Source organism: Rhyacophila brunnea, unplaced genomic scaffold, assembly GCF_057557595.1.
Source record: "Rhyacophila brunnea isolate RB1 unplaced genomic scaffold, BYU_Rbru_1.0 scaffold_18, whole genome shotgun sequence".
In the NCBI taxonomy this organism is placed as follows: domain Eukaryota; kingdom Metazoa; phylum Arthropoda; class Insecta; order Trichoptera; family Rhyacophilidae; genus Rhyacophila; species Rhyacophila brunnea.
This window is the reverse complement of record NW_028232837.1, coordinates 16,516,279-16,536,957: the sequence shown is the minus strand read 5'-3', so window position 1 is coordinate 16,536,957 and position 20,679 is coordinate 16,516,279. Positions and strand designations below refer to the sequence as shown.

Here is a 20,679-nt window from a genome sequence, read left to right as displayed (position 1 = left end):
CTTAAATTTTAGAGGACAGGCGGCCAAGAACTTTACATAATATCTCCAACGACTTCCAGAGAACACAAAATGCAATAGTTTTACATTTTAAATTATTGAATATTTTAGAGCGTGGTTAAACGAAACGACAACCAACTGAAATAACAGATTCGATCAGGTATAATAGCTCTCGCTAGACGAGGCCCATGAAGACCGGTATCGACTAATTAGATACCTCTGTATTGTTGTGTAGGTACTATCTGCAAATGGCGAAATATTTGAAATTTATAAAATTTAAACCGGCGTGTTTGGGTCAAGGATTTTCCCGACTATAATAATACATCGGCTGACAAGATTCACCGGCGCATTATCATGATGTGACAATACATATTAAATAGTACTTACGATATAAATACATGGTACATTTCCTTCTCAATATGTATGTACATACTTCCAAACGGTTGTGTATACTTACGATATATATCTAGTATACTATACATCGATTGCCAGATCGTTTTTCTTCATCGACGTTGGCGTATGCCTTATAATATACATAAGTTTTAATACTAATATTGATAAGATAAATATATAATAATAGATATCTTTTCAATTGATACAGCGTTTTGTTGGTGGTAATGGAATTATAGAAAAAAAATATTTTTCACTTGATACCAAGTGATGATAAATTTTATAAAAACAATGTTTTTTTCATTGTTTATAAGGCAGGTAAATCCATTCTTTCGATAGCAATATAATTATTATAATTATTCAATAAGTCATTAATGAATAGTCTTCCACACTTGGGGATTTTGAAAATATAGCAATATTAAAATATTCCATTACTTTTGATGACTGTTGTAAATATATTAATAAATTTAGTGGGATTTTACGAAATATCATAAATCTAAGTGCGAAAGTACATTATTAGATTATTGTTAGATTGGTTTATTTTTTAAATATAATATATTTTGACGTAATATCGCTCGCTGAACAGACTATACACATTTCTATATATATATATTATAAAAATTTCATTATACTTTGATCGATTTATGCATTGCGTATGTAATTTAAACAATAGTATTTACTAAAACTATAATATATAAATAAACTATTTAAATTAGTCATATTTATAAATTAGACTGCAATAAAGTTTCCAATATTTTTTGTGCAACGTAAATATATTTTATGTTCTACCAAGTTGAATTGAAATAATATATTATTATAAATTATACTGTTATTGGTGCTAAAAATGTATTTTTTATATGATCATTCTTTCATACATAGTTTTAAGAAATATATTTATCACTTAGTTTCCTGGTATATGAAAAAATATTTACATATTATTACCAATTCAAAACAATATTTAATGCCTTCTAATTATATAGGTACTAGGAAACATGTTTTATTGTGTTATAATTATTCTAAAGCGGCATACGCATTAAACGATGTTAAAATGTAAAATAATATACTATATAAATAATTTGTTAAAATTGTTCTTTTATTTATTTACTATTGTTTTATATTTTTCACACTTTTGTACCGTCTAAGTAGTAAGTAGGTAGTTAGTAATTATTATATTAAATCTATTTTAATGTTCGTTATTGATTTTTGTTAAATTTTAGAAAAAATCTTCTCCGCGATTCTTCTGGCGTACGGACTGATTACCGGAAAATACAAAAAATAATTTTTAAGTTTGATTAATTAAATAAATTCCCACTTCTCTTAGTACTAAACTGTCAACCTAATTATATCATCAAATTTATATATTATGTAGAATTGTCCACCAGCGGCGAAGGATGGAAGTAGGCTTTGAAAATCCGACACAAATAGTGCACACTAAACTTAGTCAGTCATACGTATTTATTTTGACTACAAATTGAAGATAATGTTGTAACGTTATGTATGATTAATTCAACTAAATAAAGGTGTGCACCATTTTTGTCTGATCGCCCGTAGCATACCTAAACTACTTTTTTTTAGTTTAAGCACGGTTTAATTGATTTTTAAAAACTAACCAGCACCAACTGCAAATTGTATTATAAGTTCAATGAAAACAGATAAGTATGAGTGACAAAGTTTAGTGTGCACTATTTATGTCGGATCTTAACAGCCTATCTCCAACCCTCGCCACTGGTATCCATACACTCAGATTATATTTATCAATGAATCTTTGTTATGTATGAAGCCAAGATGTATAATGTCGTTAATGTTAATTGAAACATATACAAATATAGATCCATCACTCACATATAAAAATCTTATTCTAAAGTACCTACAGTTTCGCTGAAGTCCATGTTATTAGTAATATTTTTTCATTTTTATTTTTATCAATATTACCTAAAGTTCTATATAGGTTATAGATTCGGCGTTTTTTTAACTGAGTAATCACGAAGATAATAAATTGTTAAAAATATTTGTTAACTTTAAGTTTAAATGAGTGTATATTAATGACACGGTTTCTAAGCTTGTAAAACATATGTTTAAATTAATATTATATTTTTTTTGTGATTTTACCGAGGCTTTGACAGCTGTCATATCGCCTCTTCTCTTCTAGAAGGGGATCCGTCGATCAGGTTCTCACTCCTATTCTGTTAAATAACAATTTTACCTAGCTCTTCCGTCTTACCCACCGCCAGAACACCCTTCAATTCGTCGACATTCTCATAGATATCCGCAATTCGCAGCTGTACTCTGTGAAGTTCATATTTAGGGCATTGTAGTGCTATAAATGTACAATGTCCTCTAAAACATGACATTCATCGCAGAGTTGAGATTCGCTTCTTCCCATGAGGACATCAAATCTTTTGTCCATTGTGTGCCCTGTTCTTAGCCTCAGTATTAATTTAAGCTCATCCCTCGTCAAAGGAGACTCTACAAACCAGGGCACCTCTCGTGGTGATGGTAGAATAGACTTACTCCATTTCCCCTTTTCTAATGATGCCCTATGGTGAAAATCTATCCACTTACTTTGGCCCATTTTCTTTATAGCCTCATTCCAGTCCAGGTTCTATTATATTTCTTTTATTTTTTCGACTTAGAGTTAAGTTCTTTAATTTTTAAAGCAAGTGTCATTCATGTCGCTGGTATCTAGATACTTCGATTGGTAGGTATTAGAAAAATAAGAAATACGTATAGTAAAAAAGTAAGTTGTTTTCGCAACGAAGTGACTAGGTTTAAAATGATAGCAATATGCGTGGATTATGGCGATATTATTATTATGTATCCTATTATAAGTGGGTATCTTGTCATTTATAGTTTTGATGTTTTATTTTAAGAATTTTGTTCCTTATAATCAAGTTAAGAATGGTTGTTTTAATGTGTTTTGGGCTATGGATTGTATGTTGGTATATAATATTATGTTTAATTGTTTGTTTTCAATGCTCTTGTACTACAATGGGAAAATATTTACAATAAAGGGAAAAAAGTTGCCAATCAAAAAATATATGTTGTTACTTTTTGTATTTTTTTGAAAAATAAATGGGGTGAATAAAATGGTATTATTTTTTTATAAATATATATTAAAAATACTCTTCATTTTAGTGTGGTGGGCGATTTTTATACGATTATTCCTGCTGTGTGTTATAAAATAAGTCACATGAAAGAATACAGGGTACTAATTTCAATTTACCTACAGCTGTTTGTTATCCATATTATATAGACCTTTAAAAGCTCTAGATGGGGTAGTGCCAGATTGTCCGTATCTGAAGTCGTTGGAGTGGGTTCGACTTTCGCGTGATGAATGGCTAATAATCATGACCTCCACCTAGTAGAGGCATATAAGCTCAGTTTATGAGTGAAAGTTGTAACTTACCGTTTTTACCTGAAACACTCTGGAGCGAAGCCGGAGCACCGAAAATGTGTAGTGCTCCAATGATCAGGATGTTTTTTTTATTATTAAATTTTCGTCCTAAAATCCAGTGAAAATATTGTATTTGACACTTTGCAACACTGGAATTATATGAAATACGGCAACACTGCCGAGTGATATATTTTTTCTCCAGATTTTTTGACACTTTCGAGACTCCACGTAAATAAGTTCGTAGATATTGCATTCTTTTTATTTTAATATTTATAAACAGATGAATTTATTTATTTATATAAATTTTATGTCATTTTATAACATGTCGTAGTATAAGTACACAAGGTTTGTTGATTCAGCCATGGAGTCAATAAAAGAAATATCAAATCTCCCCTACATAATATGCATATATTATACCTATTAAAACTTTTTACCCAGAGCGGAGCTGGACCGGAGCAACTCAAAAAAGTGTCCGCTCCAACCCTCTGGTTTTTCCCTTTCTTAATTTCATTCGCATATTTACATTAATAGTATATTTTTATTATGTCGACACTCGATTTTATTATTATAGTTTTTTGGGAAAGTATACTTATAGAAGGGATACTCATATTGATTTTTTTTTCATACGGATGAAAACCGATAAAATTTTATAACCATGAAGTTAAACAATAACTAGCACTACCGTAGGAAATTACATTTTTTTTTGCCGCGGCCTGACTATAATATACGGCCTTGGACAGAAACTTAGGTAAGTATATGTAACTAAATCATTCTACAGTGACACATGGGTACAGCAATAGCGATTTGCAATAGTGCGAATCGCCTTTAGAGCCACTGCGGAATGGTTTAGCTACTTTTATCGTGACAGAAAAAATGATAGGCTATATTTAGTAATAATATTTACATTTACTAGGTAAGAAAATCTAATTATTATATTTTTTTTATTTTCATTTTAGAAATACCAAAGTTTACTACCTAGTTTAATTAGACATAATTGTATTGTAATCTACAGCAAGTAGATATTATAATTCCAGTGGATTGATTATTATATATTACGTATTTTATATCTTAAAAACCTTCATATAAAGTATAATACAAAATATTATTTTTAATTAAATAGCTACCCGTCACTCTAATTAATCCACACACAGTAAATAGTCATGTAAAAAGTAATATTTAATAATGATTATCGACAACATTCAAGTATTTAATTATTCTATAAATGCAACTGAATTTCTTTTGAAACACTTCCTTTTAATAATATTAACATAACACTTTTTTCTCTATGTTGCAGTAGCTAGATTTCGTGACTCGAACAGGGGCGGAGTGGTAATTGAGATAGGCCCCTTCAGATATGTGAAGCATTCCTCCTACAAGAACGGACTCAGTCGATGGCAGTGCAACAAATCGTACAGCGGTTGCAAGGCCAAATTATATACGAACGGAAAAGCAATCACTAATTATTTTAATGTTCACAATCACTAGAATCTCAAAAAATATGTATCGTCGTGTTTATTCGATTGTAACTTTGGAGACGTCGAGAACTGGAATCGTACATAGGTGACAAAGATAATCATTTAATTTAGTAGACAGCACTGCAGTTGCTGCGCATCGACTCGGGTCTTACTTAATTCCAAATGCATCCGATTAAAATGTCCAGTTGGATGAAGAAATTAGATTCAAATATAACACATTTGGGAATCTAGTAAAACCTGCGTCGACGCGCTTCAACTGCAGCGCTGTGTGTCTGAGCTCTAAGTTTTCACCAGCAATCCAATTTTTTAAACGATCAGTATTTAACACTGCTGCTTAAAGTATGTGTGATATTGCCACACGAAAATTACTGGAAATTCGTCTCAAAAATTTCTTGGTTAGCAAATTTAATCTATTTTTTTTTAAATTTAAAACTTGTCTTTCGTGAACAACTTGGTAATTCATTTTATGTCACAGCTGATTATAAAAATCGGGACCCAGGCGAGAGCTATTCTATTTTTTTTCTAACTTCGGTTTCGTAACAGAAAGTTACAATCAAGAGAACACAAAAATAATGTACCTTTTTGGTGTGACTGTGACAAGGTTTAATTTTCGAGTATTGAGAAATGTGGGATAAACGCGTTCCAATAGTTACGTCTGTATTATAACATGCATTAAAGTTTGTTACATAAACGAATATTTGAGAACATTCGGACGGGCTTTGTATTTATTGCGTGGCTAACCGTAATGAAAAAAAAAATGAAGTAGTAGATGGAGATAAGCGTCCAATCCGTGGTCCATGGCGACTGGCTTTCCCATTTATATAATAAATTTCTTCTGTGGTAGGTATAATCAGAGTAAAAATGATTTGAATTGTGTTAAATGAAAACTGTTACTGATATAAAATAAATATTACTTCAAACATTTCAGTTCTCTACGTCTCGTATTAGTATTAAGGTTTATACAAAATCTAAAATATGCACGATTAAATTAGTCATAATTAAGCTTAGCAGAAACACGGTCAAATAGAAAATTACTATACGGATTAATTATGTCCGCCCAATAATTGACAAGGCGTTGCGCTTACCGCGGACACTCGAACTACCAGAAGGCTCTCCGCACATGAAGACGGCTAGACGTTGCCACGAATTGCAAAAACACGCAGGTTTGATATTCAATCAAGGGACGGCATTGACATGATATAGGGTTACACGGGGCATGAGGTGTGTTATATATACATCGGTTATAATAACCGACCACACATTGTGCCTACGTACCACGAAACGCGAAAAAAGAAAAATAAGTGAACTAAATATACCGTATTTTAATAACGTTTAAAACAACTTTCACCTAATTGAGCTCACGTAAGTGGAATATATCAAGTAATTTGATTGAATACAGATATTGCTCTCCCAATTTCCATTACCAATGGCAGGTTAGTTCTGCACCTTTGCAAAACAAACGGATTATCCCGACGTTTTAAGATTTCTAGTGTGCAAATTGTCCCTACATTGCGCATCAAACTCTGAATTTCCTGCAATTTTTGGAAATGCCTGGCCATCGTAATGAGCGGCGAGCTTAAGTGACAAAAATTTGTAGTGTAGATTGTTGTGGATTCAGAGATAAAAAAATATACACCGCAAATGTTATGAGCAAAAAAATTGCAAACATTATTTTTATCCCTGCATTCGCTCTAACTCAAATTTGAATAATGTTCTAGCACCATTTTTTTTGCTAGGTAAAATCAAATAATGAAGGTCGTGTGATATTATGTATGACTCCTCTTATTTTGTATTATTTATAGATAACAATAAAAAACGTTTTAAAATTACAATAAAATTAATAAATATGTATTAACTCATCTCATCAGTCAAACATGCATATTTATGTCATTGATCAACAGTATTATTTTTAATTTTAGAATTGATTTTTAAAACATTTTGTATACTATTTACAGACATATTTATTCATTGTTTGTGTGTTTCTCTTGTAATAAATGTTTGACCATGGTCAGTAGTCAAATTATATCTCTTAAAAATGTACTTATTAGTAGTAATGATTGTGCTGTAAATAACAAAATAATGTACGAGTATTTCATTCAAGTGTTTGTGGTTTTACGTACTTACTTAATTATTTTTAAAGGAGATCAAAATACACGTTAGTATGAACTTATCTTTCATTATGTATTTCCTAATATTTTTTTGCCTTTCAATATTGAATTTTATATAATATACCTTTATATATTTTTAATTATTATGTGATAACAATGTGGTGTTTATTTTAACAATGTACCTAAGTAGTCAAATTTTTATTGTTATTTAAGGCTTTTATTTTCAAAAACCGATAAGTTCATACAACTTTTTTGTATCAGTCATAACAGGCTGGTATTAACGTTGGTATCTACCATACATTTATTGTATTTTAAAATAAGCAATTTGCCCATTTTTATTAACTGATTATGTTTTTGCAATAAATCAAACGACATGTCGAATTGTATCATTAAAAAAAACCGGTTTAAAATTTCAAAAAAGTAATTAAAATTTAAAATATTTCTTTCTTAAGCTTTTGCCGGGTTTTAAAAGTTATATTAAATATTGTGTGAATTTTCATGTAAGTAGGTAGGTACTTAGTTTTCTTTTTTTACCATAAGTGTGACTTATCGGTTTTTGAAAATAGACTGCTCATTTCTCCTTTGAAGACCATAATAGTTAAAGAAATGATAACATAACTAGTATTATTATTTAATTTTTATTTCACTTAAATCAATACTGGAGTCGTCTGTTAGGAGCAGTTGAAAATGTTCTTAGGAAAGGAACCAGTATTGAATATTCTGTTAAAATAAATGAATTGTGAATAAAGTATAATAAAAATAAAATAATAAGAGTAAGTAATATTGTATTATTATTTATTTAGCTATTTTTATAATTTATATTTTAACCCTTTCACTGGAATGGCAGACTACTACCTTCAATAAGTTCCTTTTCGTGTTGTTTTTATTATAAATCTGTATAGTATTTTATGATACTTTCGTAGGTTAAAAATAGGGTAATATTCAATAAACGATATGTATATACCTACATAATTGCTTTCATTTGATATTATATTACTAACGATTTTTTTAAATGTGGCGTTGTTTATTAACTATGATAAACGTAATCTTTGCTATGGGTATGTAACTGAATCATGGAACAAATAGCGGGTAAAAAAACCCAGTTTCATTAAGATAAAGTTAATCCGACGAAAAGTGATATTATAGATTTCAAGTCGTAACTTACTGTTTAATACAATATCATAATATAATGTTCCGCCTTTATGTTTGAAAGATTTTACATCACATGTCTTAGTTATATATTGATATTGTAGCTCATTTCAAAACTCACATACCATATTATATTATGTTAAAGTTAAACTATATTTTATTATTGAATTCTCGGGAACTTGGGAAAACCTCAAACATAGAACTTACTAGGGAAAAAATGATGGGTAGGTATATAAAATTGAAAGTATTTAATGTAGTTTTTAATAGTAGAATAATAAAAATCATATTGAAAAATGTACTGATTAATCACGAACATTAAAACAAAAAAAAAGTACCTAGTCCAAGAACTTACATTTCATTTTTATGTTGATCAAACGCCAACAAAATTAGAGAAAATTAAACCCTGGCGGCTAAAATTTTTAAACATGGAACATGCTTTAGCGTGTTGGCTGCCGAATATCTTATTTTCTACCTACTGAATCTCTGAATGTTGGTTTTCCAAATTTGAAAGAAAATTTATTTGTGAAATTAACTGAATCAAAAGCATTGAAACAATTTTACTTTTCTACAGACGAACATTATGTTGCACTATAAGCGAACTAGTGAACAATAATAAAATATTAGGTTGCGCCGCCGGCGAGCACTGCAGCAACACTGCCGACCGATAAAATGAAAATAATATTAGGCTTGGCGCGAGCGGGAGGGAAAGCGTGGCAGGCGCGGGCGGGATTAGAGACCATAGCTTGCCGGCGCAGCGAGACTCCACTAAATTTTCGTAACGATTTTGGCTAGGAGATCATGAGTAAAACATGTTCCATGTTAAAAGTGGTAAACGCCTTCAGTTAAAAAAGCATTGTTTGTTATGTTTTATCTGTAATCTCTGGAAAATTTGACGAAAGACGTACGTAAATTCACATGCGCAGGCTGTAGATAGATTGCTCCATGTACTGATCGTATCGAAACAATGACAAAATTGTGAACGCCCTACATTATACGTATGCTCGAATAAAAGCGCCTTTTCGCGCTGTCGCTTATCGTTACATATTATGTAGACGCATTTATTTAGTTTTCGACTCGGAAGTTTTATGATCTGTTATAATAAATATTGTGAAAATTCATTCGTCATTACGGATAACAATTAATTATTTAATATTACCTTTAACATTCATTTGATATTACGTACGCAATTATAAAACACAATGATTACGCATAACAGTGATAGTACTAATATGAATTTTTCTAGTATTATGTGTGTTTATGGGGATTTTCGAAGTTATATAAATTATTTCAATAATACTTTGCAATGTAAGAATCTGTATATTAGTCCAAAGACGTTGAATAAAACTTTCTTGTATAAAGATGGATTCTATGTAAATAATTATAGATTCACTTCATTTAATACCAGCTTAGTCCTGCCTCGGATATACGTCAAATATAATATCTCAACCAACCCGGATCTGCGCACCTTCTTTGCGTATGGCTGTGACGCACGACGCTGTAAATTGGCGCGTTCACGCGAATGCTAAGACCTTGTCCAGTTGACGCGTGTGTCGCCGCGATACGCATCGATAAGAACTCGACGACTCAATGAGGTCACATGTAACTAGAATGCGCGCCAGTTTTTTCCTGCGAGTCAAATCGCGCCATCTGGACAATGCCTAAGAGTTTGTCCAGATACGCGGCTCTCGCCGCGAGTGTATGTGGACGGATCAATAAAGTAAGTCACCTGTACCTCGACCGCGTGCGGGACGTGATACGTCGCGAGTGCTTGTGGACGGCTCAATGAGGTCACATGTACCTGGAGTGTGGGCGAGTCAAATCGCGACATATAGACATGGCCTTAATCAGCTTAGTATGCTAGATATGAATTGTATTATCTATCCATCAACGCGGCAAGTTACAGTGCCGTGTGTCTTAGCCCTTCGTGATGTGTAGTAGTTATCTCTACATTAATTGGAATCCTTTTTGATATTTATTTTGATTCAATCAATAGTTTAATAAAAATTGATACTAATCCACAACATCTTCGATATTTCTAGTCGTTCATGATCTTTATTGACTTTCAATTGTATACTATTTTTTTGTGAGAAGATTTCATAATATGTTTATATTATTGTAAGAATAAACGTAGGAAAAACTCAGACTTTTTTTTATTTTCCCTAACCAATTCTTATTTCATATTAGTGGGTACCAGATATTGGTATGAATAAGGTGTATATTTGATAAATGAATTGATACATGTATTAAATATTTTTTATATTAGGTGACATATCCTTCATAACGTCTGAATCGATCGAGCAAAATCAATTAAGTATATTTTATCTTTACTTGACATACTTACTATACTACTATATTTAAAAAAATATCACGTTCGGGAAAACATAATTTATGATTTTGTATGCCCTTATTTTTAAGTAAAAATTTGACTTATGACACTAGCTACGAGATACAGTTATAATATATTATGGATTTTGTTGTTGTGAATTTGGATGTACCTTTAGGTAATCTGAATGTTAGTAGTTGTGAGTTACATGCAATACATGAAACCTTAAGACCGATTCACAAAAGGCAGAAAAAACATTGAAACCGAACCGAATTGATGCTGTGTTTTGTACGAATTAAAAAAGCAGCACTAAATTGAGCTACTACGTTTTTTTAAATACAATACCGTTCCATTTCAAGTAGATTAGACAATAAATTACTACTTACCTAAGTTTTTACTTCACTTTCGAATTTAGATCATACCTAATCATCAAAATTGTATGATGATTAATTAAGAAAATCATAAAATGTAAGTGCCGGGAGTAGGTATTCATAATGATCAATGATAAGTACATAAGAGATTATTATTAAATATTTGTTTCTAATAAACGTTATACATATTAAATACATGCCACGTATATGATTTATTCCTACAAATCAAGAGCATCTGCAAAACGTTGTTTGGTGAGAATGCTGTTCTGTATACTTAAATAATTTTCGGCCTAACGGTTTCTAAAACTTTTCCATCCTATAACATTCATTTCTCAGTAGGTAGTTATGAACATTCAGGTCATTTCTAAATTAAAACTATTAACATCTGAGATGCTTTTATTATGAGAATATGGAACATTGGAGATTTCGCATTGAAGTAAGTTTACGTACATATTTTTATAAACTATTTTTTAATTCCTAAATAATTACTTACCATGTTTTTTTTGTATTACTTCTCAAAACCATAGAATATTTGAGACATCTAAGCCGAAGGGTGTAGGTGACAATTTATATTGATTTACGTTACGGAAAAGCTTTTCCTGACAACATTTTTACCTAAAATCCAGCGTGTCTCAAGTCCGATTTTGTTGAAAATTAGTAAGTACAGATTTTGTACCTAAATTACCATATCTTTTGGTCGGCTCGCACATTAAAACTCGTCTTGTCTGCAACGTGTCGACTTGACGTCATCGTTATTCAGAAAACACACGTTGCCAAATGGAGCTCCGCAGATTGGTCGAATGCGACTTTTTAGTTTGAAAAAAAAAACATCTAGTGCTGCTATCAACAAATCTCATGCGTTTCGGGATGCGAGTCAATGACGCCGGAAAGTATACACACACCTACGAATTGGTCATTCCTATACCGGTTCGCCGGTCGCCACATCCAAATGTATATAAGCTTCGAGAGGTTACGCGCGACTGTCGCTAGGTAGATGTGCGCTGTCTTCACATGCAACACCGGAGCGACGTTCCTAGAAGGTTTGATTTATGGGTGTGCGGCAGACGAAGCGAGTTTAAGTGTGAGAGCCGGCTCAAAGTCAATTCAGCTTTTGAGTATATTCATAACTGAGGCTTGTAGTTTTCAAACCACAAGATTGTATGTTCGTTAGTATTGGGGGGTGGAAATCTTTTTGAACTTCAAATACACTAATTCTCTGGTACAGAGCTGAACAAACAAATGATTATTACAAGGCGTTAATATGAATAAAGAATATTAAAAACTAATTATGTGTAAGTAGGTGCGTTGATATTGATATTTGAGCAATTTCGTTCCGTTGTTTTATTGACCAATGTTTATATTATTTCAGGCTGGTTTTACATCCGCACACACTTTGGCACGGTTCAGCTGGTAGCACAGAACAACATATTCAACGAAATGGCCCACAACGTAACTACGAAGAGAGTGTCCTGGCGGTGTGCCAATTTCCGGAAACACAAAACCGCCTGCCCGATGAGAATATTTATCGTCGACGGCTACATATGGAGGGTCTTCGGCTTCCATAACCACGTTGATACATACGACCATGCACGGTACTCCAGATATACAACTAAAGTCGATCCCGATGGAAAATACAAATTAGCTAAACATATACAAATGGACTTGTAGTATGTACTAACGGTGATATTCACTTTAATTAATTAATGTATATATTTTGTCGCTCGTGATGGATGAGTGGTAACCTATCTGCTTATGAAATCATAAGTCTCGGGCTCGAATCCTGGGTCTGGAAAATTCACATGTTGTTTTTCAATATGCCTTTCCAGAGCATGGCCCTATTAGGTTGAGCAAGAGGCTTACATTCAGAAACCTTTGCGAGATGGTTTAGAAATCACATCGGATTGTATGTATATATAGTATGTTTGACATTATAGCCTAACTTTAATCTAGTATGTGCAAGATCCTCTGCATACCGACTGACTATTAATTTCAATCATCTACTTACACTTTTCTTAAAAACCGGTTATTCGGTTATCCGCTATTTTATATTGTATTAAAAATCAGTAGTAAAAAGAGTAGTTTTTCCTAAATATAATAAATGACATTCCGTGTTATTTTCCGTCCTTTTCTAGCTATGTATTGTTTTGGGAATACTCTTAACTATTATAAATTTTCAATACAAATTACTATACCCATATTAAATCCCGGTTAACTTGGTAAAAAAAACCAGATGCTCAGTTGTATACGGTCGGAAACGACCTGGATTCCTGCTATACCAAAAAAAAAAATAGATACCTACACATATAATGATATATGTATCATTATGGTGATCCCTACCCATTTTACACCCTTGATGACCTCAACGGTAGTGGGGTTGTAGAAAGACTATCAATTATTAGTCTTTCATAAACCCATGTTGACCATAATAACCATATTATATCAGATATTAAAAGATATCATAATATGAAAAATCATATTGATATCGTTTTCTGATTCGTTTTGTGAGCAATGGAGCCATAGAGGTGTTAAATAAAAAAGAGGGGCAAGGAATCGGCTTTCTCATACAACTGAATAAAGCAGGGCATCACGGAGGTTTTACTTTGGTCATTATAACGTACCCATATAATATAATTTTAACGTGGAAATTTTGCCGCAAATTGATTACCAGCCTGCCTCACTATAGTTTTTCACCATACTTGCCTGCTTCACCATACTTTCATATAACCTGCCACCCCTAGAATGGAGCACACTGATTTTATTGAAGCTATTTTTATTGGTTACTCGCAGAATGTCAATTAGTATTACCAAAAAAATGCAGATATAGTTATGTTTTACATTATATTTACTTGTAAGTTATTAGTATTTCTTCAAATAGTATTCTATTTTACACGATCAAAATTCAAAAGTCTCAAATCACAATGACTACCTGCAACACAAACCCGTGTTTTGCATCACTTTTGAGTTAGCGACACACTTTAAAACTAATTAGAATTTCGTGACTCACCAAAATTGTTAAATTAAAAAGTTTGTTTGAAATATTAACACATTTGCGTAGTATTATAAATTTGAAAAAAAAAATCTCGACACAGCATAGATTCTCTTAGTGCCGCGACGCACTGTTTAAGAAACACTGGTATAACCGATATTTTTGAAAACACCAAAGTTATTGGTACTCTTATGTTACTTTTAAATTATTATTTAATGCAAGGTATATCAACCTGTGATTTTTCTATTAATACATACCTAATACTATGCTGTTTTTTTACCTATTTTTAAATGCCTCGTGTGTTTCATACACATAATAAGTTGACATCTCATAAAATATTTATTAAGTATAAATTGTTTTAATGTGTAACAGCTGCATTTTTATTATTTTTTTCCGTGGTTCAATTCGCTAGTCAAGCCGAGTTGCTGCTATTATGACGTTGTCAACTTGTGTGTACACGTTTTCATCACTTGGTATGTTGGAAATTTAAAGAAAACCAACGGATATATTATTCAAACAGCGATATTGATAAGTACATTAAAAAAAACTGATTTTTTTAATATTCTATATTACATTTTCCTAGTCATAAGAACATTTCAGTTTCTGTAAATGCACATTTTTTTAAATAAAAAAAATACATATCTTTAATTGTTGTATTTTATAATAATTTATTGAATTCGAATGCTAATTTCTAGTCCACATATTGAAAACTATTTTGTTTTTTAAAATCACAAAAAAAAATCATTTACTTAAATCAGATTGAAAAAATATTTTTTTTGCTTAGTTTTACACCGACATAATAATTTTCGTAAAAACAGCTAGCCAAAAGGTTGTAAATAATATACTATTAAGTATATATTTTATATAAACTAAAATGTATTGTACAAATTAATATTTGTAAATAATATTGATCAAATTTATGTATTTATTTTTATAGGCGATATAATTATGTTATAATTAAGATTTATTTATGTGATATAGGTATGTGTAAAATCTTTATAAAACTATGTAGGTACTTACTTCCAAATAAGCATTACCTTTTTACTTTTATAGCAGAATTATTTGTCAGGTACTAACCAGTACTTGCAGTGTCTTTTTCTCAAATCATGTAAAATGTACCTACATATTTAATTATTATGGTATTTTGAAATTAATTTATTGATGTTACAAAACAATCGTACGCATATTTACACGTCATAATATTATATTACTATGTCATTGGTTATTGATTTTTTACAACTAATTTCAATAATTTTAATATGCTCCAAGTATTATCATCTAGGTAGGTAAGTACTTACGCAATATTGTCCTGAGAAAAATTTCATACAAGTCGTCAAAACCGTCGAAATAAATTGTATAATAAACTTAACAAAGCTGTATTTATTTCCCCTGTTACATTTTTTCAGTTAATTATTTTTGTTTATTAATTATATTAAAAAGCCTAGTTTTAAATTACGTAAGTTAAATACTATTAAATCGTTTGCCAGAGAATTCCCACAGTTTCGAGTTGCATACATGGTCATACTTACTATTGTATTTTTTATAATGAATAATAGCGACTTACGACTTTGCTAGTCAGCGAAAATGGCATACTAAAAGCAACAGAAGCGTAATATGTCCGAGAAAAGTTCAAATGATATAAATATATTATTGTGATAATGATTAATTCATTTCCTTGCGAAATATTCTTTTAATGCAAGATAGTTAGGATGAGTCAATGTTTGCCAATTAATAGTCATATTTCGCACAATAAAAGTTAAATAATATTATTATTATAAATTTAGTAGGTATATCCATTTGATCTTATTAAATTACAATATTTGTTATTAAAAGCGCGTAAATAATGATTCGATTGCGCATGCTTTTAAATTCAAATGAGGGAGCGTTCCTTTATTTTTATAAATAGCAACCTGATTAACTAATAATATATCAAACGTTTCTGTAAATCACTTAGTACTATAAGAGACTTCTGACTTAGACATAAATCGACATATTTGAGATGGAGGATCAGGTGTAATCATGAATTGTATCACATATACCTACCACGATTCCAAACTATCTATCTTTATAGAACTCATGACGCTGAACTCAACTCATGAAACTGTGAATATCAATCGTTATTGCTTAATGGCAATAAATAAACTTCGCATGCAATATTGCAAAATTTAAAGCAATAAATAAACTTCGAATGCAATATGGTGAATTGTTTGTAGAAGATGATGATTGTTGCAAATTGAAAAATATGGCAATGCTGTAATAAACATTAATGGAATATACAATCGAAAATCTTCATTTCCCGCGAATACTGTATTCGAAGTTACGCCATGACTACAACTACTATAGAGGAACTCGCCGTGTCGTGCCGTGGACTGACTAACAGACGTCATTAGGCTAAACTGAGCAGGCCATGGCCAGCATATGCCATTGACATGGCACTAAAATGGTTCTTGTTTGGAATCCAGGAGGAAGGATACCCGTTGGATAAAGCTGTTAGGAGTTACGGAATAGCCCTTTTCAATATCAATAATTGGAGAGGGGCTGCAGAAGATTACGCCAACCGTCGGAAAATTGTAGGGCCAAGACTCAACAAAAAGATTTTTTTTCAGGCATTTTTAACTTTGTTAAAAATATAATATATCCTTGCTGAACTGCTTAAACCTCCGAAGTGATAATTTGTAAAAATATTTTTTTTTATATTTTCTCTTTATTTATATTATATAACACAGTTTAGTTATAGTAAAACCATTATTGTTGTAGGTATATACCACTTAAATTAGAATAATATGATTAACTAAAGTAACCTCCGATGTATCATTTTATTAAGAATGATATACGTCCAACTTACGTAGCCCTTAATCACATATTATTTACTACTATAAACACCCAATGATTTTTGTGGTTTATAGCAGTTTTGTCACATCTGGGGTTTTAACAGCTTAACGACGATGTTATGTAAGTACAGATTTTAGTTGTCCTGGGGTATTGTTATGCCGTGCGATTTTGAATGAAGAAATTGAATGACTAAGTACCCGTAATTCATCGCTTATGTAGTATACATTTTAATTAGAATGAGAAAGGTTTTGGATAAAATTATCATAGAATACTTGCGAAAGGAGTTACGATGATTGAATTTTATTTTTAATTTCCGGAGCAGCCGCTATATTGGATTAAAGATGTCACATATGCCAGTTGCCACGATTTCAGGCAAAATACCCGGTAAGCCATGATTTTAGAGTGCATAAGGAATGTATTTCAGATAGCCATTGTATTTCTTCATTCAAAATTCCACGGACTCTTATTTAATCACATACTTTTGAATAGAAAATAAATGCGTAAGTTACATTAACTGATTGTTTTTATTTTTCTTGTTGCAGAAAACAATACATTGACGCGAGAGTATTTCGATAACGTAACTACCACTTGTGTTCCTACCCTGAAAATAAATGAACCTTTTCAGTATGACAATCCATATAATCAAACTAGTATATGCGATTTGAGCAGTCAATCAGATAGTAATTATGACCAACATTTCGACGCACAGTCATCATCGTCGAATGTTTCTGATAAGTCAGACACTAAGGAAGAAGATCCGTCGAGTACGAAGAGAAAAAAGATACCCAATCCAGAAGGATGGAAACGCAACGTAAGAAAAAAATCATTGATGTCCGGGAAAGAGTATATTTCTAGTTCTGGAAAAATGGTGGCTGCAAAAAAAATTGGCCCACGATGTCTAGATAGTTGCAAATTTAAATGCAAGACAATATCTGATGAGGAACGCAAAGCAATTCTCACGACGTACTGGGAGTCTCACAAAACTTGGGAAACGAAACGTATGTTTATTTTATCCAGAATAACAGAAAGTCCAATCAAACGACGTAAATTATCAGCTATTAAACAGAAATTACGAACTTTTAAGTATTCTTTTGATGTTAAGAATGAGACTGTTAGAGTTTGTAAATTATTCTTTATGCAGACCTTGTCGATTTCGCATAATGTCATTTCTACGGCGATCAGAAAGAGGGGTGAAATGGGCACAGTGGATAAAGATAAAAGAGGACACCAAGATCATCCACAAAAACACCTTCATTCGATGAAGAGAGAAAACGTTCGCAAGCATATAAAAACATTTCCATCATATCAAATCCATTCAGATGAAGGAAATCAGTACTTGAAATCAGGACTTTGTCTCAAAAAAATGTACGACATGTACGTTGCATTGTGTAAAACAAACAAGACCCCTTCTCATGAGGTTGCCAAAGAATGGATGTACAGGGAGGTCTTCAATTCCGAATTTAACCTCGTTTTTCCTCCTCTGAAAGCGAAATCAATGTGAGATACTTTGAAGTAACACTCGAGAGAATTTTAATGACCACGAGAAAAACATTGGTAATTTTTGGCTAAACGACCTACGGGTTAAACGTAAATTGTACGTATGCCATTCGCCGTATCATAGTTCACCGTGACCTGTTATATCGGAAACAGATGGCCGTATAGCATTGAGATCGCGTTGTTATTTACACTAACAAGTTTACAGATTAAAATAATTTATTGTAGAACATTTAAATAAAGTAAAAAACACTTACCTAAACTATACGGGTCGTGTTTGTTAATATATGGTGTGGAATTAACACTTCATAATTATTATGTTTTATTTTAAATAATATATATTTGATGTTTTCCCACCAATACTTGAAAGTTAATACCTTTAAAATGTACCACATAAGTATTACATACTTATAAAAATACTTAAAATTACCAAATATTTTGTTTACGGTTTTGTAATATACGTAAAACTTCACGGTGAAATGCTTTACGAACATCGCGAACTCAGTTTTATATGGCCATCTGTTTCCGGTGTAACATCCCTCGGTGAACTGCATACGTACAATTTTCCAGACACAATAATTTATGGCGGGTATTGGGTTTCGCCAGAAACTTTCTCCATCCTAGAGGGTCCATCATCGTTGTTTTCCAATTATTATATTAGCCAAATATCTTCAAATCTCCTGTAGCACCGTTCAGCGATCTCAGTGTTGGCTGTTTATAGTTTTCTATTGTCCTTATGGGACCATAATATGGTCTCATCTGCATTATTATGGTAGTTGCGAATATGGCAGAACACGCGACTCACATTTCCGTGCGTCAAAAGAGCCAAGTACCAATCATCGCGACTTATCGTTACACTTTTAACATATAACAGGGTTATTATGTACATACGGTTGAAAAAAAAATAAAAGCACTTCTGCCCTTTAAAACAGCACATACTATATTAGAGTCAAAATTTTCCTCTCTTACAACAAAAACCGAATTGTCACGCAGATTGCAGGCTGAAGATGACAAAATATTCAGTCTACAATAAATATAACTTATATAAATAGTATTAGTACATAATTAAGTAGTATTTAGATTTGATGAGCTTAAAAGTTATTCTAGTGTAAATTTCACATTATTAATATTTAATGTTGTTACCAATATAATTGATTAGGTATATTATATTGTATTTTGTATTCCCGGATCGGGCCAAACCCTTTTCAATGAATCTGTAAATTTAGTTCTATTTTTCAAATAGTTACATGAAACTTTTGTTATTATAGTATTTTATAAGAAAATAATTTAATTTCCTGGTAATATGAATGTGTTGTATCATAAAACGTACATAAGTATTATGTATATAATGTTGAATTGATATTTCATTGATTTTACATTGTGTAAAATAATATGTATTTGAAAGAAAAGTAATTAATTGTTGAAATAAATTATACAATATATCCAAAACACGATAGTTTAATAATTGTTCCTGTTTCCGATTTTACTGAATTCTATAGTGACTTGTTAGAAATTCGATTGATTTATAATAGTTATATTAAATTTATGAACTATAAATGCTATTACAGAAAACATGTGTAATATATATATTATTCCACAACCATTAAGTCATGACTACGATTTCAAAGCACTGTGTGTACGTGATTTTTACTTCCGCAGATCGCCGCTAATACCAGGCAGCGAAAATATAATCAAATGATAGATTCATAAAAACACTAAGGCTAATCATATCGCTAATTTTGTATTGTAAAATATACAGTTATACTGGAGTTAATATATAATAAACTTAAAGAAATAGTCGTATAGCTGTATGAAAATTAATGGAGTATGGTTAATACAAGTATTATATATTATCTACCAGTTTAAGTTGTCCGCTGAGTGAGGGCGCCACATGCTAACATTTGACATATCATTTAATACTTTTTATAGTGAGAAGAGCTTAGTTCTAAATTCGAATACCCGAGGATCTATGATGGCAGTTTCATTGTAATATATTGGGAAAATAGGTCAAAATGAAATAAAAAAATAATTAAAAACGCAATTATGAAAACTCTATACACGGTAGTTGACAGGAATAGCGTGAATTTATTCCTCATTCCGCATTCGCAAGTAATGCCATTGCAAGATGAAACACTAACGATATTTTTAAATACTATAAAT

General features: G+C 31.4%; 2 protein-coding genes across 2 annotated transcripts in view; one reads left to right on the top strand and one right to left on the bottom strand.

Moving 5' to 3' along the window:
* LOC147073254 (uncharacterized) overlaps nucleotides 1-20,679 on the bottom strand; it is a 781,660-nt gene that overhangs the window by 150,846 nt on the left and 610,135 nt on the right. The gene's annotated exons all lie outside the window — the stretch shown is intronic.
* On the top strand, nucleotides 17,543-19,409 carry LOC147073261 (uncharacterized; the record flags this gene model as incomplete). The annotated part of the gene is made up of 1 exon (XM_085945585.1): nucleotides 17,543-19,409. A coding segment is annotated over one exon (984 nt), but the record flags the coding sequence as incomplete, so codon positions are not given.